The 25,824-nt window shown below is 26.8% G+C and overlaps 3 protein-coding genes and 1 non-coding gene across 4 annotated transcripts; 1 reads left to right on the top strand and 3 right to left on the bottom strand.

Annotated features, from left to right (window-relative positions):
• The first annotated feature begins 4,128 nt into the window (after positions 1-4,128).
• Positions 4,129-7,467, top strand: LOC119683274. Its single transcript, XM_038096915.1, has 3 exons — positions 4,129-4,353; positions 4,412-4,757; positions 7,302-7,467. Exons 1-3 carry the CDS (start codon positions 4,351-4,353, stop codon positions 7,445-7,447), a joined length of 495 nt encoding a protein of 164 aa, XP_037952843.1. The 5' UTR covers positions 4,129-4,350; the 3' UTR covers positions 7,448-7,467.
• Positions 7,468-7,531: 64 nt separating this feature from the next.
• Positions 7,532-9,915, bottom strand: LOC119685637 (SET and MYND domain-containing protein 4-like). Its single transcript, XM_038099981.1, has 7 exons — positions 9,597-9,915; positions 9,315-9,510; positions 8,903-9,247; positions 8,599-8,841; positions 8,209-8,544; positions 7,804-8,143; positions 7,532-7,733 (listed from the first exon to the last, which is right to left on the bottom strand). The coding sequence occupies exons 1-7, from the start codon at positions 9,913-9,915 to the stop codon at positions 7,539-7,541; spliced, it is 1,974 nt and encodes a 657-aa protein (XP_037955909.1). The 3' UTR covers positions 7,532-7,538.
• A 2,060-nt stretch (positions 9,916-11,975) lies between these two features.
• Trnat-ugu lies at positions 11,976-12,047 on the bottom strand. Its single transcript has one exon. It is a non-coding gene; the product is annotated as a tRNA-Thr (tRNA).
• Positions 12,048-12,401: 354 nt separating this feature from the next.
• LOC119683751 (glutathione S-transferase 1) lies at positions 12,402-20,856 on the bottom strand. The gene is made up of 3 exons (XM_038097583.1): positions 20,754-20,856; positions 13,701-13,798; positions 12,402-13,212 (listed from the first exon to the last, which is right to left on the bottom strand). Exons 2-3 carry the CDS (start codon positions 13,793-13,795, stop codon positions 12,630-12,632), a joined length of 678 nt encoding a protein of 225 aa, XP_037953511.1. The 5' UTR covers positions 13,796-13,798; positions 20,754-20,856; the 3' UTR covers positions 12,402-12,629.
• Positions 20,857-25,824: the final 4,968 nt, after the last annotated feature.

The raw sequence follows: 25,824 nt of genomic DNA, 5'->3' as shown, positions 1-25,824 counted from the left end.
AGGAGAGGAGAGCAAAAATCATATGTGCGGCTGAAGTACTGGGACGACTTCCCAGGTCATAGATAAAGCAAAGCACTGATAAAACCGTACTCCTACAAAAAAATTCTTAAATTTTCAAAATATAATTTAAGGTTGATAAGAGGTTTCATTACAGGTCATTATGGCCTGAAAATACCCCTTTATAAAATACGATTATTTGCTAATTCGAAATGCAGTTTATGCCTCAAGGATAAGGAAACTACTATGCATATTCTTTGTGACTGCCCAGCTTTAACAACGCACAGAAGGAACTTGTTTCATATGAAATTTCTGTCACCAGAATAGATTAAGAGCTCTTCTGTAGATTTATTTTGGACTTTGTTCACGAAGCTTTAAAAGCTTTTGTGTAATCAATAGTAAAATTGGTACAATATGACTCTTCTAGCTTTAGTACTGGCTGTTGGGCGATTTCGCAGCAAAACTTTAATAATAAATAATAATAAGTCCGAAAATTATGAAAATTGTTATTGATACTTTAGTTATAATCAGAGGGTCTTTAGTGTAATTTTATAAATTCGAAATTAGAAAAAGAATTCTAATTTCATAAATTTTATGGAAACACTGCGAATTAACTATTAACAACATAAATCCCTTAAATCCAAAATGTTATATAGACATTTTTTATTTTTAAAAGGAAAAGTCTCTATTAATATTCCTATCCGCTAAAAAAGAATCACCACAAGTTTTCTAGAACGTGTGACTTACAAGTTAATAAATATATTTATTATTTTATTCGAGTCAAGTAAAAGTTTTTTTTAGTTACACGGTTTTTTGATCTATATAATTTTTATTAGATATTAACTATTTTTATTTAAAGATAGATTTTTTTCAATTTATATTGCGGGTGAAGTTCTTTGACTATTCCAGTTTTTGGTTTCTGGACCGCACTGATATATCGGTACTTGCGATATTTAGTTTTGAAAATCTAGTTTAATGTTGATAAGAGGTTTCATTACATTATTATTGCTAAATCCCTTTAAATACGATTATTTGCTAATTCAATGTAGTTTCGTTTCAAAAAAAATACTATTCAATTCTTTTTATGATAACAACGCAAGTATGCACTTGTTTCTTATGAAATTTCTGTACCTGAAAAAAATATGCTTCACTTATTACATAAATATTTTTATTTCATAAAGCTTAAAAGTACACAACAAATAAAAAGTATTTTAAAATTTTTAAAATATTAATTTTTTTAAAAATTGTTAAATTTTTTTTAAAAAATAAATTATTTTTTAAATGTAATTTTTTTTTTAATTTTTTTTAATTATTTTTTTTAATTTAATTTCTTTTTTAAATTATTTATTTTTTTTTAATATATAGGCCTATTAACATAATAAAAGTCATGCAGCTTTAATCAACAATGCCACTTCTTTGCTATTTAACTGTGAAAAAGATGGTTTAAATTAAATAAATTTTTATTAAATAATAAAATCGAAATAAACATTATTAATAATATTTTTATTAATAGTTCAATCCAGAAATATTGCTTACCGGGTCAAAAATATGAAGAAAAGCTATTAGTATTATTTCTTAGTAGCTTATGCAATGCTATCGCCCAAACAAAGAAAGCGGCTCGCGTAGCAGGTTGTCTTAGAGATACTATATGGCATCGGACCTACATCGACGTATGCCATTGAGACAAGAGCCGATATAAAAACCACCGATCATCGCCTAGCCAAGATTGCAATGGTAGAGAAACCTGTCGCGAGATTACTCGGTCGACAACCGTGGATATGGCTTGAATGCTGGACTTCTGAATCTACACAAACAGAATACCAATAATATTTTGATATGTCAAAATTTCACATAAATATATCCAATGCAACTGTTGTAACAAAACAGAATTTAATCCTATAATAAAGAAGAAGAGGAAGGCAGTTGTACAGAGGTGTTTAGCAGAGAGTATTACAAAAACAATATTTCAAAAAATGCTATGAACTGCCTATTTCCGCTTTAAAGGTATTGTTTTTCTTATTGCTTGATAGGAATAATATACTTCATTATCATATCACAAATGCTTTTTTTTTTTGTTTTTTTTTATAAATTTTTTTTTATAATTTTAATTTTTCTTTTGTATTTTTATTGTTGTTTTTTCTCTTGTTGTCATCATTATTATTGTATTTATTGCATGATTTTTCTTTATAATCCGCTATAAAAATGTGAACATCCTATATTTTGTGTAGTTTTCCCTGAAGATGACTATCGAAGATAGTCGAAATATCGGAAATAAAATATAAACGATTTTTAAATATAAATAATAAATTAGTTGTCTTTTTATTTATATTAAAATTTGACCAATTAACCCGGTAACAAATTATTATAACAAATGCTTTTATAAATAGTTTTCTATAAAAATCGCTTTTTATTGACACTTTTATTTCTTACTTTTTTGTCCTTTAATTCTTTCGATGTGTGCTAACGTATCAAGGTAAGTAAATGCAAAGTTAACTGTAAAATCGAATAAATCGTGTCGGATACTTCTGTTATAGTTATATTTAAGATGTTTCGAATTTATTGTATTTATAAAATAATTTATTATATTTTTAAAATAAAGAATCATATCAAAGGAAGTATTTTAGCTTTGTAATGACTAATTTTATCTTTATTTCATTAATCGTTTATGTCATTAGGCAAAAACAGAAATTAACTTCAGGGTGATGCCAGATGCGAGATGGGCAATACTTTTCTTTACCAATTTATCATGTCACCATGCATTTGTAGTAATAAGATAAATGTAAACATATAGTCCTTTGAATAATCGTGATTAAGGGGAAAAATCAATGCCCCCTTTGACTAACTGCATGACCTTCATTATGTCTGAATTTTTTGACTCCTTTCCTAAAATAAAGAAAACAGTGTTGTTGTTTAACAACAAATACACATATTTTTATCTAAAAAATTATAAATAAATATTAGTTTTGAAAACACATTTCACTTAAATCAGTACAATATATTAATAATTATTTGTGGATGAAGATACGTTAAGGGAAGTCCCTTAAATAGGAATTTTAATATTATAATAGCATTTATTGGTAAAATAGATATCTAGAGTACCACATTACATTACTTTAGCTTAAATTAATATATAAAATGAAAAATTTAAAGTACATTTATATTTTAAATACTTTTTGTGATAAGGATGGTCACCTATTTTATGTATTGATGGCGAATACCTTCAATATCAGTAATTAAGTAAACGCTTTAAAAATGTGTTTTGAGATCTACGAAGCAAAAACAACTGCAAGCTTATCAAGAAAATTTGTGATCATCGGAGAGTAAAATATTAACAATACCAGATGTAAAAATTAATTATCTCAAATAGAAAAATTGCAGTTGAAATTAATGCAAAAGTGTTTTTAATAAAATTTTTATTGAAAAGTAAGTAAGGTTTTATAAAAAAACACTTCGAAAAATAAAATGTTTCCAATAACTTTACATCTTATATAGAGTATCTTAATTGCTTGCCTGCCAATAATATGTATTAACACCTCCAGAGGACTTTACAGATTTCACATCAGCAATTTGCGGTTAAGAACTATTTTTATGAATTATAAATAAATAATTGAATTAATATATTAATATTAAATTTTATTTTTTATTATAAAATAATTAATAATTTTATAATTATTATCAAATTACCAACAAACTATTACAGAACCACAATGTAAAATTAATTACCTATAGTCGAGAAAAAATTAATTACATAAAAAATTGTCATAATAAAATTATGATTAATAAATGGGTCATGAATTAGGTAATATTTATAGTCACGACTATATAATCAACAGGTTATTGTAATAAAAGGAAATATATTTTAATATTTAAAAAGCAAATCAGTATACAAACTTATTAAAATAATCAGTCAACACTTGAGTTGACTCGTTTTTTTTTTAATTATCTAATATATATACAATAATCTTTGTGAATGCATTTAAAAAATGAAGCAGAAGTAATTTAAACGCAAATTGTTTGTATTATTAAAAAATAATAACAGATGTGTATATTTATTTATTTATGTATTTATTTAATTGGTTGAGTCAAGCAAGAATTATTTAGTTAATGGGAATTGTTGTTGAGATGTACTCGGAAGTGACATTTTATCAAGTATTACTCACTCACATTAGTCAAAGTCTACATTACCAGAGTAAAGTCTCAATAATATCTTGCAATTTTCTTAATTTTAGTATATTCTAACTAAAGCAATGCCTGAAAATATTGTAAGCTTTTAGTTAATAAAAGTGTATACGACGGTGATAAACAAGAACACAAAAATATTAATTTTAAAATTATTCCTTAAAAAGTGTAAAAATGGTAAAAGTAATGCGAATATATTATTTAAAAATGTATTTAGTAAAAATTTAATTTGTAGCTAAAAATATTTTTTAAATTAACCATTATTATCGTCGTGCTACAAATAAATTCAGCACAGGATTTTGAACCAGACTGGTTATCACCTTTTCCAGGAAGGACAACGAATAAGCCAATAATAACAACCACAAGTGCACCAACCACAAAAACTACTTATTATGATCTGAAACCAACTACACAGCCAACATGGAGAACTTCTACTTATATTCCATACTGGAGAGAACCTATGACTAAGAAAACCACTCCAAAGCCAAGATGGGGAAGTGATCCACAGTGGAACATTTTTAACTTTAACTGCGATTGTAACTCACAAAGTGGGTACAGTTTAATGAGATGGATTTGTAGTGGTATGTATTGACATAAAATATTAAAGAAATTTTTATGAGTGATTATAGTTTTTATGAATTCTGAAGACTGCTATTAACATGTGTTAAAGGTTAGGAAAGATAAGGATCAATACCCTTTTATAGTGATATAAATAAGTTATACTTTAGAAACAAAAAATATTAGTTTCGGCACGAATATTATGGCGTTTTTCTTTCTTTTCGTATTATAGTTCTTCTTTCCATTTTTTGCTTTTTTGACAGCTGTCAAATTAATTACTTATAAGTGAATATTTTATAGGGTAAAATTTGTTCATTAGTCCATTATTTTTGCTGAAGTTTCCTTTGGTGCACAAGGCTGTCACATTAACCCAATTTAACCCAATCTACAATTCTACCATAGAATAATGGAAGTATGCACTACAAGTAAATAAAGAGATTTATAATATTTGAAGTGAAGATATTCCACCACAATCAATTAGCTTAGAATTTGTTATGATCTCTGCCGTACTATTTTGCTGGTATAGAATGTACATGTTAGAATGTTTACAGCTGTATTAGTTTTTCCAGTGTTAAATCCCGGAAATTAAATGAGGTTAAATTGGGGTCATACTGAAAGTAAAAAAATTGTAATAATAAGAAAATATTTTTAACATCTGTGAAAATCCCCAACTACTTTTCGTAATCTATCAATAAATAATAAATAGGTGAGATGAGGTATAGAAACGGAAAATTTCCATGCATCTTTATAAACTTTCATATTATATATATTGTTTGTATAGAATTAATTTGTATTCTGTTTTCTTATCGCTCCCATGTGAATGAGTGATCATACGAGGGCGGTTTGATAAGTCGGCAAATAAACATTTTATTTTTCTTCATAATCACCTTTTAGCTCGATACATTTAGTCCAGTGTTTTTCTCATTATCTTATTCTCTCCAAATAATAGGTTTTCTCAAAGCTCTCAAAATACGCGTTTGTTTTGGTAATGACTTCTTCATTCGACTCAAATCTCTTACCGCTCAGTTGCCCACTAGTAGATTACACGTAACGGCAGCACTGCTGTATTTGGAGTAACTGCGCGGGAAATTCAAAACGTCACTGACTTATCAAACCACCCTCGTATTTCTGTGCATTATATAATTATTTATTATAATAAATTTATAAACAAAAATAAATTAAAATTAGTCTGTAATATTAATAATAATATCAGTATGTTATTATATAAAATGACATAATCAGTTCATCACGGTTCAGATAGATTTTGTTATTATAAACTGAAGCATTGGCATTGACAGGGTTTCGCTAAGGAGCATATAAAATGTACTTATAAAAATATTTTTTTAAAAAGTGTTAGTCAAAAGGGAGACGGGGAAAGAGTACAGTTCAAAACAACTTGGAAAACTTGAAAATTCACATTGTGTCTTTAGATTTCTACGTTATAATGCTTTAATATATTTAAAAGAATTTGTTTTCGGTTTGAAGATCAATCTTTACCCCTTATAACACTCCTCTTAAATACTAAATTCCTACTTAATAAAAATTCTGTCCTGCAAAGTCAATGCAAGGTACACGAAATACAAGAATGGTATACTAAAATTGCAAGAGTGCGAGTATTGCAGAATTGCAACATCAAAATGAGACAGCTGTTTTTGGAGATATTAAAACAGCTGTTTTTCCCTTTTTTGTTTCGTTACAAGCATATATACATGGGTTTAGATATGGCAAGATTGGAAACAGCTGCAAGAAACTTTGAAGCTTATGAGTTTGCAAGACAGAGGGAATACCTTTAATGTATCTTGGCTTACTACTGGCTACAGAAATGCAAGCTGACATTTTACACACTCCAGAAAAGAGAGTTCGCAGCAGATAGCTACATCGCACTTTTTCTCCATCAGTTCACCATTAATAAAAGAACTACAATATAAGATTTTTGCTAACTGTAGCTTGGAACTGTAGTATATGCTAATTTCAAAAAAAAAAACCAATAAGTTTAACATTTTACACTTTTTCTTAAGAGAGTAAAACAAGAGCAGAAAATTTGCGCTAAAGTTTTCTATTTTGCCTATTTTTTGTAAATGACTACAGCATAAACTAATAAAATAGCCTGAGTATTTGCAGGCTATCGTAATACCACGATTACTCAATCAAATGAATTTGGTAGTGTTCGAGTTAAATGATTCATGTATGATTATTACCGGCAGTAAATTTTTTCTATTCTATACCGACAGACAACATTATTTTGAAATTTATTTCACTATTAATTTCATTAAGAGATATCAAAATCATACCCATCACAGCAATAGAGAAATTGTTTATTAAACCTTTATTAACTAAATATTAGATAGAGAGGTTCCGAAAAGTAGTGAACTAAAACAATATAAATTATTTTTATATTATTTTAACTAATTGAATTTTTGGATGACCACACAGCTGTTTCGAGTATTGCCAAATACCCATCATCAGTGGTCTTGAAATTATTAAATTATTAATATTTATTATTAACTATTAAATTCAATAAATAAATTGATAATATATTTTGCATTTTCTTAATTATTTAATTTCAGTATCGAACTATATGACCACATATCGTTGTTGTAACGCTTGTACAGGCTATAGGCCAAGTTGTCATCACAATGAGTATTCAATGAAATCATCAGAGGAATATTTAGATAATAATTATTATTATGATTATGATAATTATTATTATTAACAAATTTTCAAAATCAAATAATTAACATAAGTTATAAAAATCAAAATAATAAAACATAATTACAATATAGATCATTCATATTTGTAAATATTTAGTCCAAATTATAGAAATTTCCAAAATGCAAAAAACAATCTTTAAGACTTTGTTGACACTGACAAAAATCAGGAAATGGTGGTGCCAAAACTTCATACATTATTTTCAATAAATCGATATATTTATTTAAAGCCTTTGAATATTCACCAGTATCATAAAGACGTTTTGCGGTACGTGTCATCATTTCAGTATCCTAAAAATATTTCATACATTATAATATTATCATTATAATACATATTAAATAATATATATTATTTTCTCACCTGCATAACCTTAAGGCCTTTGAATATATTTGTACATTCACCACAAGTAACGCACTTAACCATAAAATCATTACATGTTGCTGGGACCTCAATAATTGAGGTACATGTATTAGGTGCATCGCAACGGAAACGTATAACATCAGTGGGTAAGTTTTCAAAAGTTGGCCAGTTCTCTAAGCAAGCATCACAACTACAATCGAAACAATATAGATCTTTAAGTTTAGATTGTCGTTCTTCACGCGATTCTTGTGTATACATAGGACCATAATTTTCTGATATGGGCAGACCAGCTTCAATTGGACGAATTGTATTGACGTGTATTGTGTTGCCACGGAAAAATCTAAATTTGTTTATAAAGATGATTTCGTTAATAATATTATTTTATATTCTTATTAAGTTTGTCACCTTACAATACCAGGATCACAAGAATGATTGAAAAGTGCTAAATTTGGATACAGTGCGCCACCAATAAATATAGTCTTTTCATTGCCATCTGATTGGTATTTGTGGAGTTCTGCCACTTCGTGTGTATTGTATTGTAGAAGCTGAAGCGTATAAAGCAAAAGTCCACTAATATCCAAAATATTACGTTGACTAGCCTTCTCTTCAAAGTAACCGCTTTCTTGTAGACATTTGGTGAGGAAACGTGCCATCAATGCATGTTGAAAGAAATTCGATGATGTACGAGTATCTTCATGACGAACTAAATGTGATATGCGATGAAAATCGTCTTTAGGAAGTCTGAAAAACAAATAAAGTAAGTAATAATTTTATAATTTTTTTTTACATCCTTACTTTTGAATTTCCTGTATCGTAAACTGCTTATTAACGTCATCCTTTATTTTAAGAAAATAATCCACAGACTTACTAGCAAAAATACGTAATGCCATATGACAGTTAATGGATGCACCAGAACGCCATATTAAAGGTAATATTCCACACTCATATTTATGATATGTTTTTGAAGCATGAGTCTGACACTCCTCTGAGCAATATATAACATCAGCACATTTAGGACAAGCAACGGGTATAGCAGTACTATTTTAAAAGAAAATAAATTGAAATATGTTGTCAATATATTGTCAAATCTTTTATTTACCGTGAAAAACAGTTTTCACAATGCGTTTTTGCATATTTCTCTAGAAGCACCGCTACGAATGGTTTCTCTACAAGAATTTCTTCCCCCACTTTTATATCCGCATTAGCACGTGCAAAACGTCCTTCTTCTCTATTCTGATCAAAGCGAACTGTGGAACTAATAAATTCTTTCTCTGCTGGTAAAGCTAAAGAAAGTTTGACTTCACCCATTTTCTTTTGTTTCTCAGCTTGTTTAGCAGTGCGATTATCTCTTTCTAACATTTTAATCATAGTCATAGCATCCAAATTCATTTTTCCACGCTTGTCACTTGGTAGATTGGAATCATCCAACGCCGTTATGCATTTCCTTCAAAAAGAAACAGTGCGCAAATGAAACATTATATATTATATTTACTTGTATTTTATGCACTTACTTGAAAGCAGCAATCGTACAGGGATAGTTCATTTTAGCCATATAACAACGTGCTTGTCGCTCGTATAATTTATAAAGCAAATCTTTTGGATAGCCTAGTTCCATTGATCTCTTTATATCAATCAGGCTCTCATCATATTTCTTCATGTGGTACAATGTTGCCGAACGATTGGCCAATGCTATTGCTTTATCAATTGCTACAGTTTTAAATCAATAGATATAATGACAAGATATATATTATATATAGCTGTACCTATATGTAACAAATATGTATGGGTATTACCTTTCTCCTGTGGCACCGCAACATAGCTTTTGGTATACAACATCATAGCTTCCAACCATTTTTTAGCTTTAAAAGCTGAATTACCTTTTTCTTTTAGATCAGCCGCAATAGCACTATCCTTTCCATTATATTCACGTCGTACTCGTAGATCATCATCACGTTCTTTCACAAATGTCAATTGATCAACAAAAGCCATGCGCTCGACATCATTGTGACATTCCGCAATCTTTTCAATTTCTTTATCAAAACTTGATAAATTTGAGTTCTTTAGGTTGAGATAATAATCGGGGAAGAATCCAGATTTTTCAGTTAAACCCATTTTTAGTTTATTTTATATAAATAAAAAATTTTTAATTGTAATTAATTATTTTTCAATATATGAAAACTTTATTTTTAGAACGTTTCGTGTAGAAAACTGCAACAGAACTGAAGGAAATTTCAATTTTCTTCTGATGTGGTGTGTATATTTTTTTAAATTTATTTTTAGAACTTCGAAGAGAAATGTGAGGTAAGAATTTATAGATCTCTTAAGTTTTTACCGGCGAATGTAGTTTGTTTATTTCAATTGTTTACAAACAAATTGTAATGTAATAATAAAAATATATATGAAGCACAAGTAATAATATTGAAATTTGAATTTATTTTATAAAAATAATAAAAAAAATTAAAATAGAACCATGTTTTATGGTTGTATCTTAAAGATATATTAAAGATAATTTGACAGACATATTTCAAGTACAGTCTGGGTGAAGCAATATGATTTTTTAATTTAGGTGTTTAAGAGAATGCATTTGTGAATATTTAATTGGTAACAAAAGACTTACTAAAGTAATCTATGCTTTTGTGTAGTTTTACAGGTAAATGGAGAATTCCTATACCACCTACGGAACTTCTGTGACTTATTCCATAATTCTAACTACCCCAATCGTTTACGCGCATCTGAATCTACGACATCAAAGCCAATATATCCTTTTGACCATCAAAGCTAATATGTCCTACTGACCGAAAGAAATAGTTCAGTAATATTTTTTTGCTTAAGAAATATTTTTTTTGATCTTTAGTTATACTTCAAAAATGACAATGTATAAAAAAATGTTCCAAAAATTAAAACGTTTTCTTATAGCAATGGATATAATTATATATTATTTTTAGTGATATTATTATAAAATTTTCGATTGATTTTCAAAAATTAGCTTTTGGCAAATTCCTTTTTTATTGTCAAAAATTTAAACATTCTGTTGAATCAAGAAAAAATTATCCGATATGTATTAAAAAAATAGATTGACAAGATCCCAGGCTCAAAACTTGTTTGCAAAATTTCGTTCCGACAATTTTAATATTAAAGATGCACCACATTCTAAAAGGCCGTTAATTAATGCAAACCGACGAATAATAACTCATGAGATCACTGAGATAAAAAAATTTATCGAATTCGACCAGTTCATTATCATTTGGAACCTCTACATTTCATCTCAAAATTAAAGATATGGGTTCTACATTTCTACGGAAATCAATTCTTGCTATTGTGATGATGCACTAAATGGATTCCCAATAATTATATAAAGTAAAAAAGGTGAACTATTTAAACCACTTTAAAGGTCAATATGCTTTCATAATATCTTCGTAATGTGTTTTCCATGAAACTTTTTTTTGAGATTATACTGATTAACACAAGGATCAATTCTGAAGTGAACTTTTATCAAATAGATACTTATAGAAATAGATATTAGAATAAATACTTCATTTAAACAGTGTAATCAGAATTTATCAATAGAAAAGGTGTAGTGTTCCACCAAGATAATGCCAAGTTTCCACCACAGAAATTTGGAAACTCACCTAAATCTTTTATGGCTTGAATGAGTTATACTGCCACATCCACCATATTCTCCAAATCTAGCACCTTTTGATTAAATATTTCTGTCCTTACAAATTTTATAGATCATCACCTGAATCTGGTTTTTGCATTGAATTATATTAATGACAAAATATATGATATTTTAACTTAATCGAAAATCATAATTCCAAATATACCATATTTCTTACTATAAGAATATAACTTTCAATTTCATAAAATATAAACGATATTTTGTTTTCGAACAATTTTATAAAAGCATGGTTTAAACAATAAAAAATTAATTGTTTTTAACAAATTATTAATTATACTATAAATTTCTAACTGAAAAAAATTGCAGTTAAAGATTTCCAAAATCCTCTTTCTGAATATTAATTAGTTTACAAGTTCAAACCTCAATTTAACCAATAATATTATTAATAAATCTTTAAAGTCGAAGATATAAAGCTTGAGCTAGAATGATATATATACACAGATATATAGTTATACCAACCTTAGATATTAAAAAAATTGTATCAATTCCATTATGCCTCCTGTGAGGATTGAACTCACGACCCCTGGTTTACAAGACCAGTGCTCTGCCACTGAGCTAAAGAGGCGCTTTGAAGCCTCTTTTACGTCAAACATTAAGTTTTGATAAAATTTTAGAACAAACTCAAGAAAAGATAAAAAGTTGTTTTAAAAAAGAAAAAAGTTTAAATATTTGTTTTTAAGTTTTTTTTGTTTAACATACTAAACAAATGTTTTGATAAGTGACTAAAAACAATAACGTTTCGTTGTGTTTTCGTATTTTTTAAATTCTTTTAGATTTAAATTCAGACCCATGAGTCAACATTTTTAAGTTTAAACACTATATATTCCATTAAAAAAATAATTATATTAATGATTTCTTTTAATAAAATGACTTTATTGTGTGTTTTTAATAATAAAGAAACATAAGAATATCTAAAATATACATATCCTGATAATAATATATAATATATTTGTGCGTATATGTTTTTCTGGAAATATAACCCAAGCTGATAAATACATTATTAATACTATTTTCTGATATGTATCTAAACTACTATTTTATATATATGTATAAACTCATATATTTAGATCTTATACGGTGGAGTAGTTAAGTGAGAAACCTTTCAACTGCTGATATCTTCTAAGACCTCTTTCCTCTTAGTTTTTCTTTAAGATTTTGGTTGTTTGCGATTCTCTGTTAATTTTTCCCGAAATATTTGTTTTAATTCCTCTGCACCTGTACGATTTATTTCATCATAGTAGGGCAACTCAGCTAAACGCTTCATCCAAGCTAAAACTTTTGGAAATTTATATTCATCAATTGGAGCTACATCATCAACAGATGTTACAGTAGCGACACAACAGAAGTCAGCTATCGTGAGCTCTTCACCGCAAAGATAAGTATGTTCTTTTAAAAAATTCTCTAAAATATCGTAACATTTTTGTATATAAGCGATTTTATCTATTGAGCAATCGGTGGAACCATAGTAGAGTATAGGTTCATATAACATACGTAGACGAGCAAATAAATGTCCAGAGTCCAAATGCAAACGTGCATCGACTTGTGCACGTTTTACTAAATCCTTGGGATAAAGTTTATCATCTTTGCCATATTTTTCCACCAAATAAGAGCAAATTGCATGTGAATCAATAATAACAGCTTCATCGTCGATAAGAGTTGGTATGGTATGTTGTGGATTAATTTTTAAAAATTCTGGAGTGAGGTGTTCACCTTTGATTAAATTGATTGGACTGGAAGAAAAAGAATTATAAATTAATAAATTTAAACGTTGTAAAAAATGCGTACCCATTATTTTTGAAAATATATTAAAATAAAGTACTTATATGTACCTATATATTAAAAATAAATTTTATGAATGAAATTAATTTAAAACTAATATAAAATTTTAGTGATATTCAAAATAAAAATATGTAAACTATATAGAAGGTACATGTGAGATCGGAGTACCGATACGTTTTGGGTACTAAGTTCTGTGATACGAAATGTCAACGTTTATAAAATTTATTTTTATAATTTAATTGCTTAATATTAAATTAAAAAATGACTTTGAAAGTTTAGGTATTATAATCTAAAATCTCATACTTTTAAATAATCTAAATCATTTCATAGATATTTCCCAAATTTTTTTTAAATTTGTCCTTTGAGCCATTTACGTACTTTCTTAAATTTAATTCCATATTATATCTACACTAAATTGTGTTTGTAAATGAGTTTTTACCGTAGCTCTAAATCCAACTCCAAGGCCTTTGCTGTTAACATCACAGCTCGGGATGGTGGACTTAATGTGGCATAGTAAAGTGCAAGTTTTGGCATTGTCTGAAAATTAAAAAAAAAAAATAATTAATTTTGAAAAATTATAAATAACTTCACAAATCCAAAATTTAGCAAAACCTGAATATAAATTTTCGTAGAGATATATTTATCTAATCGGACCGTTAACATTCTTAATGGTTCGAAAATGCGGGGCTTCTTCTAACGAACTACATTAGTTTATAGTAAGAATGTACATTTAATGTCACTATGTTATATATAGCTATGTATTTTAACATACTAAACTCAAAAATCATATTTAAAAAAAAATTAATGTGTAGGTTTTTGAGATATAGGGCTTTAAAAATTTTTTTCTTTCTGAAAAGCATATCTCAAGTTGTGAGCGTTCGATTGTGTATAACAAGATATCAATAATCGTTGTATACATAATTTTCTAATCGATTTAGTAGGTCTAATTTTATGGAGATATGTATAACAGTATTTAGTTAGTTTAGCGTGTCATTGCAATATATCTGATAACAAGCAGACGAGCTTGCCTGGAAAGGCACGCTGCTTTCTTTCATTGTTTACTTGAATATTAATATCTCATTTGCTACGATTAAGCTGACAATTAAGAATAATATCTAAATATAACTAAAAACAACCTAGACAGATTAAAATTTTTTTCAGACCTCAAAATATACTTGATCCAAAGCAGACATAAGTAATTGTCATGTTTCACTTTAACTAAAACATAATCAGTTTTGTACAATGGTATCGGTGCTGACAGATCACTGTGTATATTACACACATGTATTGAAACTTCGTCTACCTATAATAATTTTTGTTGTCAGTATGACTCTGAAGAAAAAGAGGAACCTTTACTAATGCCCATTTTTGATGACTTTGACCAGTTTAAAAATATTTAGAGTGTTTTCTTACCGACCTGCCACAAGTCATGTGTCATCTTTTAATGGGTTTAAAACACAGCTCATTTAATATTTAGTAACAAAAAAATGAATCAGTTAGTTAAGAACCTCTGTATACTGTGCCTAACTAATTTATTGCTTTAGTTTGAAATAACAACTAAACTAAAAGAAACTTTTGTACTATGTTAAAGTATTTACTTTCTAATGTTCTTTTATAGTATGTTCCCACTGCCTTCATTAAAGCAGTTTATTTGCTTGAGGTTGCTAATAAAATTTGATTAACCATACAAAGAACTTTCGTGCTTTTTAACTTTGTTAATAATTAATCAAGGGAAATTACATCAAAAATGTCGAACACAATTTTGCAAAATATATTTTCCAAAAAGGAAAAGATCGAAATTGACATATTTGATACATTAAAAAAAATGTGAAGAAACGAAAAACAAAGAACTCAAATAAACTAGAGGTAAAATATAAAATTGATGTATAAAACTACATAAATGAGTTTATATCTAAAATATATATATGATATCCTTATATATATCATATATTTTTTAAAAAAAAACATATTCATTTCAGCAGAACTTTTCTCCTTCAGATGCATAAATTAAGTTACAGTAATGGAAACGACCAAATCTTAATACGATTCACAGTTTTGGCTGCAGTGGGAACATGATATTAGTCAACTACAGAACCTCTATAGATTAGTTTTAAGACCTACAAGTTTCTTAGGTTCACACAATGAGCCAATAGATGTTTGGGATTGCCATTAGAATTTAATCTAACCTAGCTACTGTATAGTGCTAATTTAAAAACGACTTAATTATTTTTAATAAATTTTAATTAACATATTTGTTTACAACGCAGCAAACGTTGATTTGCAGTTTTGTTGCAAGAAAAACTTTATGTATCAAAATGTGTTACTAATTTTTGTAATTAATTTATTTAATGTTTTCCGTAACATTATTCTTAATTACCAAATAAAATTTTAATAACTTAATAACAAAAAATATAATCCAAATATCATTTAAGAAATTTTATATGCTTATATGTACACTAAACGGTATCAACCTTACCAAAACTGTAAACAACCTTTTTCCTTTAATGTATTATATTTCATATAACCAATAACATGAGGCTAATAAAGTTTTTTAATCCATTTTGAAAAATGGTTTCATATAAAAAATATATATATATATATATACCTATATATAAATCCATTTAATAATAAACACGTAGATATACACAATACTTAATGTGCGTATAGAAAAGACATAATAATGATTACCTTTAAATATGTTTGTTGAACTAAATACATACGAATATATACTAGCGTGCTAGACTACAAAAATGAGTATACCCTAAACACAATTAGGGCTAATATTTATAGGAAATACATTTTAAACAGAGACTGTCAGTATGTAAATTTTGCGAATACTGTAAAGTATATGGGGTGATATCAGACATCAATATTTGTCATCGTATCTTCTATAAGGAACATTTATAGGCAATAGCGTAAGTCATAAATACAAAGTTATGTGATGTACATATATTATAAAATAAATAATACATAACTAATATTAATATATTACTATAGAATTAATAAATACTCGCTCATATATAAAAATAAAATTTCGTATTAAATTGATTTGTTTAATTTCACAGATAAAGTATTAGCTACTTAAAACAACAAAATAAAATAAAATATTTTAAAATATTGTAAACTGATAATAGTAACTTGTTGATTGATATAATATATAAGTATTTAATTAGTAACACAATACAATGCCTTGATACTAATATATATCACAAAGTTATATCACATAAAATCAAGAGGTCTTAAGTATGAAAAAATAATTGTAATAATAAAATCGACAATAGAATTTATTTCTATGTTCTAATCAGAAAAGAAACAATGAGGTTTTGTATGGATATAGAAAGAATAATCAATAAGTTCATAAAAAAATAAATATGAAATAGTTGATTCTAATATTTTCTGGAGATATGAAAATACGAAATCAATAACTGACAATATCAAATCATTTTACCTGTAGTAGTTGTTAGTAGTTATAGTAGTTAAAACTTGAAGATTAATAAAAATAGAAATACAACTTTAACTATAAGCTATGACGCTTAAACTATACCAAAAAATATTAATACAAGATTAATAATTAATAATAATACCTTTTTAAGATATTTACGAAATATTGAATATATATGTAGATATCAACATAACTGATCATTTTTTATATATTTTCTTTAATATTAAGATAGAAATACTTCGAACACAGTTCTTACTAGTGCAACAATACCAATCTCGTCTCTAATATCCTCTATCATCTATTTCCATAGAAACGTTCTATAATTTTTATCTCTCTGTAATATCTTATATTAAGTGCAATAAATTAATAACTATTTAGTTGTTTAGTTTAACACAATACCACAAGTTGTCGAAAACTTTTATTTTATCAAATAAATAACAAAAATTCCAAATATTTATATGCAAAAGTCTTTGTTGGGATTTAACGTAAGTTAAAGATAACTTCTACAACAGTTTTATTTTCAAGACATCTTTAACATACTTCACATATATATATACATCACTATAAGTTTTATTTTATTTATAAGGAAATATTAAGGAATGACAAATCGAATCATTTTAACAATCATACATAAAAAAACCTTTCAAACATTTTATAAGTGGAAACTATACTAGCTCATTATCAATTAAACTTTATCAAATCAATATAGATATACATATATATATGTAGAGCTTTAATTAATAATTACATTGAATATAATAAATTCATGATGCCCCACAAACACAATTCCTAATCATTCACACCAAAATGGTAAGCATCCATTTTGTATTCATTAATTAATACCATACTTTAAATTTTATAATTCTCATTTAGTTAAAATGTACTCTTGCTAAGAAGTATTTTATGTTATTATTAAAGTGCATAATTATTTTAATGAAAGTTGTAATGTAATAAGATTTTGTGAACCAAATTATTTTTTATAGTGTTATTTTTTTATAGGCTAATTGGTCAAATTTATTTATTGTTGTTAAAATTAAAAAAAAAAATTAAAAATTTCACAATTTGATTTTTCAATAATTTTTATTTTTCTTCGATATTTCGACTTTAGTCTAAAGTCATCATCAGGAAACTTAATGAAAGTTGTAATGTAATAAGATTTTGTGATTAGAGTAGTATGATTTAGATTTAAATCCAATTTCGTTTCAATCATAACATTTAGTTGAAAGTAGAAATATATCATTTAAGATTTTAATAACACCATTCGTCATCAATATTTTTATTACATAAATTTCTTGATATTCTCAATTACTGCGTTTAAATTTTATAATTTATATAAGTATAAGTGCGAAGAAAAAGTTTTGTTTTTAATATAAGAGAAACAGAAGGTATTAGTATTAGAAGGTATTAATTCGTTATCATTTCTCAATTTAATTTTTACGGTACAGCTTGAAAAACATATAAGAAATTTTCATAACATCAATATTTATCACCAATATTTTAAACATTTAAAATTGATTTAAATAACGATAAATATTACATCAAATATATGATATTCATAATGTCATGTCCCCATAATCACAATTCCTAACGATTTTATCTCCTATATATAATGCTTATTAATATCTGTAACTGTTATTAATAATTCCTTTAATTGCAACAAAATTATGAGGTGAATCAATGTTTATTTAGTAATCATTGGAAGTTGGCTATATATTTAAAATATCTAGTCTATACCCTTGTTTATATTACATAGTAAAATGTTACATATTTAACTACACGTATTTCTTAGAATACCCAAACAACAATGACTTTTCATGAATTCTTACTTTACAGTTAATTTATTTAATATTAGTGTTATCTAATGACCTCTAGTAAGCCCTTTGGAACTATTACTTTTCGAGTTTTTTTTTCTTACAACAATGTATAACAAATTTGATACATTTTTCAATTATTTACTTGTAAGGTTTACTCTTAAGAATAGTTTGCTCAACTATTCTTTTGAGCAGTGATACACGGGTGGTTTGATTTCTAGTAATGAATCTCTCGTGTCCACTTCTGCAAATATTCAAAAAACGCTTATATCTCTTACTAAGAATGCTCAAACAGTAGTCTTATTCATAGTATTTTGCATTTAAGGATTATCTTCGCGACGTCTAGCAAAGTAATATAATACGGTATAGCAACTAAGTAACTAATAACGAGAGATACTTTACTTTACTTTACTGTAATTGTTTATAATAAAAATGCGGATGAGCTCGCAAGAATCACTTTAGAAACAAAATTCAACAGTTCGGTACCTTATTGTAGAATTATTCATTTAATTTCTTTAGTTCTTTGTGGAATATAGGATATTATTATTAAATCAGATAGTTCATTACTAATTGTCTAATAAACAATTTAATAAATGTCGAGAGGCGTCGCTACTACTAACAAATTTCAACAAATTACAAGCTATAAACTTCTACAGTTCGGCGCCTTATTGTACAATTATCGATCTACTCAATTTCTTCAGTACTTTGTGAAATATGGGGTGTCATTGTTGAATTGGTTAGTTCATAACTAAAACCCTGATAAACTATCGAGACGTTACAACTACTAACAAATTTCTAGGAACCAACAAGTTAACGAAGAAATTAATTCTGTTGCTATAAAATAGTAGCTTTCCTTAACATACTGTCGAGTTTGATAACATTCTAATATCTTAAAGTGAAGGAATTGTCTGATGTGACAGAATACACACATTTTGTGTGATTATCCAGTTATGATCTACTAGGAACACTATATTGAGCATAAATTTTAATATTGTCAGCAAGTAAAAAATTCTTAATAGGTGACATTCTAGATTCCAGTTAACAGACAGTAACCTTTCTGTTTAGTTAGATAGTTTTTATAACGCAAAAGATTTGTTATAGTCGCAGACATTTGCTCTTAAAACTAGTACTCTAATTTAATTAAATATTATTAATTAAACATATAAAATAAAATAATAGCTAAATCTGATATAATGATTATTCGGAAATATTATACTTTCAAATGACCGAGTGTAAGTCAACACAAAATAATTTTACAAGAGTTCTAATAATTCCTATGGGCTTTGTTTTTTTTGCGAACACAAAGCAAAACATTCAAAAACAGAGGCAATCGCGTTTAGATAATTGTACGATATGACATAGGTTACAAAATTGTTAAAAAATACTATATATGTATATATTTTACTTATGTATGTATATCAATAATATTGCCTGTTTAATAATTATCTGTTATGCATTTAAAAATAATAATTTAATAGAGTACCAGTACTTATACATATACAGTGTTAACTTGATAAATTGAACACGTTGTTATGTACATTAAAATAATAAGATAGTCTTATATTCAGGTTTCATATTTAGTTTTAATTCAATGTACTCGTAATATTGTGATCGATTCAAATAAGTATTTGTACTCTATAAAAGATACAAATCTTTCAGTATTTTTAAAAGGTGTCTATATATACATCTGACTGAATTGATTATTGATCATATATTCCATAAAACTCATGAAAATTAGTTATGTAGACAAACGTAATTCACAGATTATATACATTTTAATCACTTAAATATATACTTTACTTTTTATTTAAATATTTTAATTTAAAAATTTATTGTGTACCAAATCTGAACACTTATCACAAACTATTAATATTCATTTTATAAAATTTCCACTGTAGATAAGTTAATTATATTCGTTAACTACAAATCAAGTTTATCTCAGTTACTTATTATCATTCTCCCCTTCCATATAAGTATTTTATTTACAAAACGAACAATAAATTAGAATCAGAGGAGGAACTGAGATATTATTTGTTTTTTGATATAGAATTACTCTTTTGTTTATTTTTCGTTTATATCTCGAACACTTATGTATGTATATATGCCGACAAACTTAATTATTACATACAAGTATATACAAATAGTTTATATAATTTGCCGAATTAACATAAAAACAAACTGAGCGACACAATCAAACAATCACACAATGCACAAGATACATTCACCACACAATACTTACAGATACTAAATTTTCACAATCGAAACCGCCGGATTTCCAAACTCGTTGTTTATAGCGCGACCGCCTGAGAGAGACTAAATGAAACTATGTAGATTCTACACTACAGAATATAAATTGTATTTGCTAGAATTACTGCAGCGTAGGTTTGTCGGTAGATATGTTTCTCATACATATTGACACTTCTTACTTAAGTGCACAAAGTTGCTTAATTCGAGATAAAGTTTTTAAAATAAAATTAAAAATATTGAACTGCTAGACGGCTTTAATTAAAGACTATTAGAAGTCAAATGATTGAATATCTGCTATAGGTGTCAACTCAATCAGCACTCTTATTACTGTATTCGTTAATGCTCATTGAAATTGTATATGGAATAACCTATCTAAATAATTAAAAGTCATATCATTTTGAAACATTTTACAACCATATTTCAGTCTAGTAGCGAATACAGAATTGTATATTCTAGTCTAACCTATCTTAATTATTAAAAGCTATATTATTTTGAAATATTTTACAATTTTACAATTTCAGTATTCCTTAAGTAGCGAACACAGCATTGTTTATTCGCTGACCACTACGATCGTTTTGGGCGCCATCTAGTTTGCGTATGAACAACGCTAATCCGTAATATCACAACGGACCATTTATTGAAGTCAAATGCATTTTAGTGCACTGTAGTAAATAAGAAAACCGAACGTACTTGAATCCTAAAAAAGAAAATATTTGACAGTCTTCATGCAATCTTGATAGAGTGGAGTTTCGGTATCGATAGAAAGACCATTAGACATTCTTCAATAATACCACATATATAACTTTTATAATAAATTTTACTTAAATATGCAAAGACAAACATTTTAAATAACACAGCACAAGTCTCCAACCACTCCAACCTAACCTAAGATAAATTACGGATATGAAAGACATTTCTATTTTTTGTATAAAGAATAGTCGACAGTTTCACAACATCTAAAGCGTATCAATTTATGGTTTTAATTGAGCAGCACTATTTCAATGACATATCAAACACAAGAATCAACCAAAGTATCCTACGCTTAAAGGTTTACTAACACGATCAATATTAACACACACCGTTTAACAACCGCTAAATTTCTGATAGAAATAGCTTGATTACAATATATTTTGTAATGCAATTGAAGATATCCCTGAATGTATCTCAGAATATAATAAGGGCATACGAACCGGAATCGGATGGACCTACATGCCGTAGCCAGTCGTCAATCTCCATGACCAAGTGCAGTTCATCAACCCCAAAGATATTTAATAAGCGGATCCCTACAGGCTACAACAACAACAATCGGACCCGATAACTGTGTATTGTGAAATAATCATGATGCCGAGTTCAAGATCAACTAATTTCAACACTGATCAACGCTTATATTTTTACCGATAAAGTATTAAGTAAATTCGTTTAGACTTTTAACACTTTATTATTTTATCTAATACTTAGTTACTCAATACATCAAATATAAATTAAATCGATTTTACTATTACGTGCAGAATGATAGTGTATAGTTAGTTCTAAAATACTCCACTTCAAAATTAACCACGTCTGAGTAATATAACCAATACTAATTTTATTATTTGTGAAAATTATAACTGGATGAAAATATATGTGCACCAGATACAAGTTTCTAAAATCGGGCTGTTATATACTGAATATAATATCGTGGAATCATTGATTTGACATGTATAAATACAAGCGCGATCTCTAGAGATTCTCCTTCGATAATGGATCATAAATTGCACACAACACACATCAGTCTCACTTGGTGCTTAATGGTCTTTAGAATGGTCTTAAAATACATTGGTAATATTAAAAACATTGTCTATTTGTCCTCAGAATTGTGGAATTAAATGTAAAATATATATATGACAGCCATTGCATTCTTAAATACCGAACAGTAAAGCGGAAATAGTTAGAAATGTGAGACTTTGATTTTGAAGCTTTCTCAATCCACACCACATAAATTTTGCAATTAATTAATGAAATGATTCACATATTTAAGGTTTGATCTGATCTTCAAGAGTATAACTTTTAAAATTTATGTTGCAATCATATAGTGAAATCTTTTTCAATATGTTTTATATATTTTTAAATAAAAAAAAATGCACAAATATACATTTTTATATTAATTTATATTTATATTTCTTTATATTAATTTATATTAATCAGTAATAACCTTGACGTGTAGATCCATAATAATCTCTGTTTAAAAATCTTCTCGTTTTAATATAAAAAAAAACGAAGCAACTTTTATTATAATACAGATAATTCCTATTAGACATGCTTTCACTCTGATTAGATATTTCTTATACAAATTTTAAAATTATCATTACATCATAAGATATACTACAACTTCTAGCCCCCACTTTTAACTATATCAAAAACTGCGGCGCAGACAATAAAGATTTTTCAGTTGAGAGATATATAAATCCCAATTCTGTACATTTCGTTGCTTACACCATCAACAACGAACGAAGTTCTAATACAAATTATCGTATTTAAGGAGATCCAAAAGTAGGGTTTATCGTATGATAATAAATCGGTACAAGCAAGTTTTCAATATCAAGAAAAATCAGCCTAACCATAAAACTAGATTAATCAAACCAAAAAGTATATATAGTAATAAAGAGAAAAATGGAATATATTTGAATATATTACAAAAATATATTTACTAATTATAATATATAATATTTTAACTATATAGTAAGAAAGAGAAAGATGGAATATATTTGAATATAATATAAATATATGTTTACTAATTATAATATATAATATTTTAACTAATTTCTGGGTACTAAAAGACCTTATTAAGCTTTAGCTACCTGAAAGAGATCCTGCTGGTTTGAGGTTTAGCGATATACGTTTTCGTTCTAGAAAAAAATTTAGTTAAGCTTTAGTTAAAATTTCACAATAGCAAAGAAATCGAAGAAAGTGAGTAACATTTACTCTATTGTTGTCCAGATCACAGCCATTAGCGGCATTACAAAATAGTGCTATATGTCCAACTATTTTTCTTTATTAACTTTATTATGAACTATATATAGTAACAGCAAACTCTTAAAGTTTGGTAGAAGTTTGAAATGATTTTCTAAACCAAGTCAAATCTGTAGGTGGTTTATAATGACAACACTCATAGAGCTTAAATTGATCATAACTTCTTGGCATTAGTGCCCTAACTTAAAATGCTTAATGTATCTTAATTTACCACTTTATATTTAGCTGAGAACTCTGCAATTAGTAGTTTGAAAGAAGCATTCTAATAAGATAACATACGATTTCATATGCAATAAATTAGTGTAAAGTGTAAAGACTTAACCAATTTCTAACTATTTCTAGAATTATGTATATTATTTGGAAGGAGTACAAGAGGTGATAGCTAGTGGTTTCTTATCTTCAATGCTTTATAGAAAATCGATGTATACAGTACGTTTTTCCTTTTAAAAATAAATCATTTAGCATTATACACATTTTTTTAAGTAAAGAAAGATTATTTTTATTATTCTTATTATTAATATTAAAATATTAACATCATTTAATATACTGAAACATAAAAAATAAATTCAATAAAGCTGTTACTTAGATGGTTGCATGTCTGGAATCACTCTGTCATCGCTCTTCAATAATGTTGCTCTCATTACTCCATCTGTGTTCAACCGTTCACAAATCAAACAACTTCCCGAAGATATTTGAATCACTTAGTGTAGTTACAGATGATATAGTCCCTTTTACGACTATGCTATATACGTATTTGTAATTCCTTTCATGTAGATCTACACGAATTATCACAACAACAATAGCAGTAGGTAAAACATTTTATCCACTTTTAAAATAAAATTAATCAAATAGGATTTCCTAATAATTATATTAGTTATGTGAATTGTTTGTTATAAATATTTTATTAAATCATAAATTAATTTTATAATTGAGTAAACAATTTGCTCGTTATATGTAACTTAAAATTTTATGCTATAAGGTAAATAATACATTTACATTTGGTTTAACCAATAAGATTTCTTGATAATATCATTTTTATAAGATAATTTTATATATATGTAATGCTATTATATGTATATGGAATTAATATGTATGTTTGAATGGGACATACACAGTTCATTGAAATTAATATATAATAAATAAACAAAACGAATAGTTTCTGAAACAATTAAATAAGCATTTAATATATTATGTGATATCATATTATGCGTATATATCATATAGGTATATTAAAAATAGACAAAATATACTTTAAATAGAAAACATAAAAATTTATGAATTCAACTTAAAATAATATTTTAGTCTAAGAAAATACAGTTTGATATTTGCGTTCATATATGTATATTTTGATATAAATACATTGTATATAAGAAATCATAAAAGAAACTTCTTTAAACATACATAATAAATTGTATTTAATGGTATTATGTTTACTTAATGATTATGGAAAAAGTAATATAATTTAAATAAATGATACAAAGAATATATATAAAGTTCTTAATTATTACATTAATTTCCAATAAAAAATAAAAAAAAATTATTTTAGATGATAAGAGATAAGATTTTAAAGGAATCTTGTCGCAATTTCGTACTTCATGACGATACTTAATATAATTGTTGAACAACTACTTTAACTATGATTGATACTTATGCTAATGAGGACGCATAAAAGCACAGTTTACTGAGTAGAGTGCTGTCGCATCTTGATTCAAAACTCTTTTGGGATTAAAAAAATTAAATAAATTTGACTTGTTTGTTATAAACTTAAATCGCTCCAATATTATTTTGTTAAGAAATATATATATACATATATATATTCTCAACAACAATATCCATTAATGATATATATTACATTAACATTACTTACACAACTACTATGTAGTAAAATTAGAAAGAATGAAAAATCAGTATTTGAGATAAAATTTGTTCAATTCGCTCATATGATTTCCAAATGTTTATATTCAAAAATTAAAACCAAAATAAGCAGTACGACAACTTTGAATATTTAAATTTTGTATTAAATCATAAAATATATGCTCCACAAAAAAAAAAAA

The sequence above is a fragment of the Teleopsis dalmanni genome, chromosome 2 (genome assembly GCF_002237135.1).
Source record: "Teleopsis dalmanni isolate 2A chromosome 2, ASM223713v2, whole genome shotgun sequence".
Taxonomy (NCBI): domain Eukaryota; kingdom Metazoa; phylum Arthropoda; class Insecta; order Diptera; family Diopsidae; genus Teleopsis; species Teleopsis dalmanni.
Note: the sequence above shows the minus strand (reverse complement) of the source record. Positions and strands in the feature narration are given on the sequence as shown.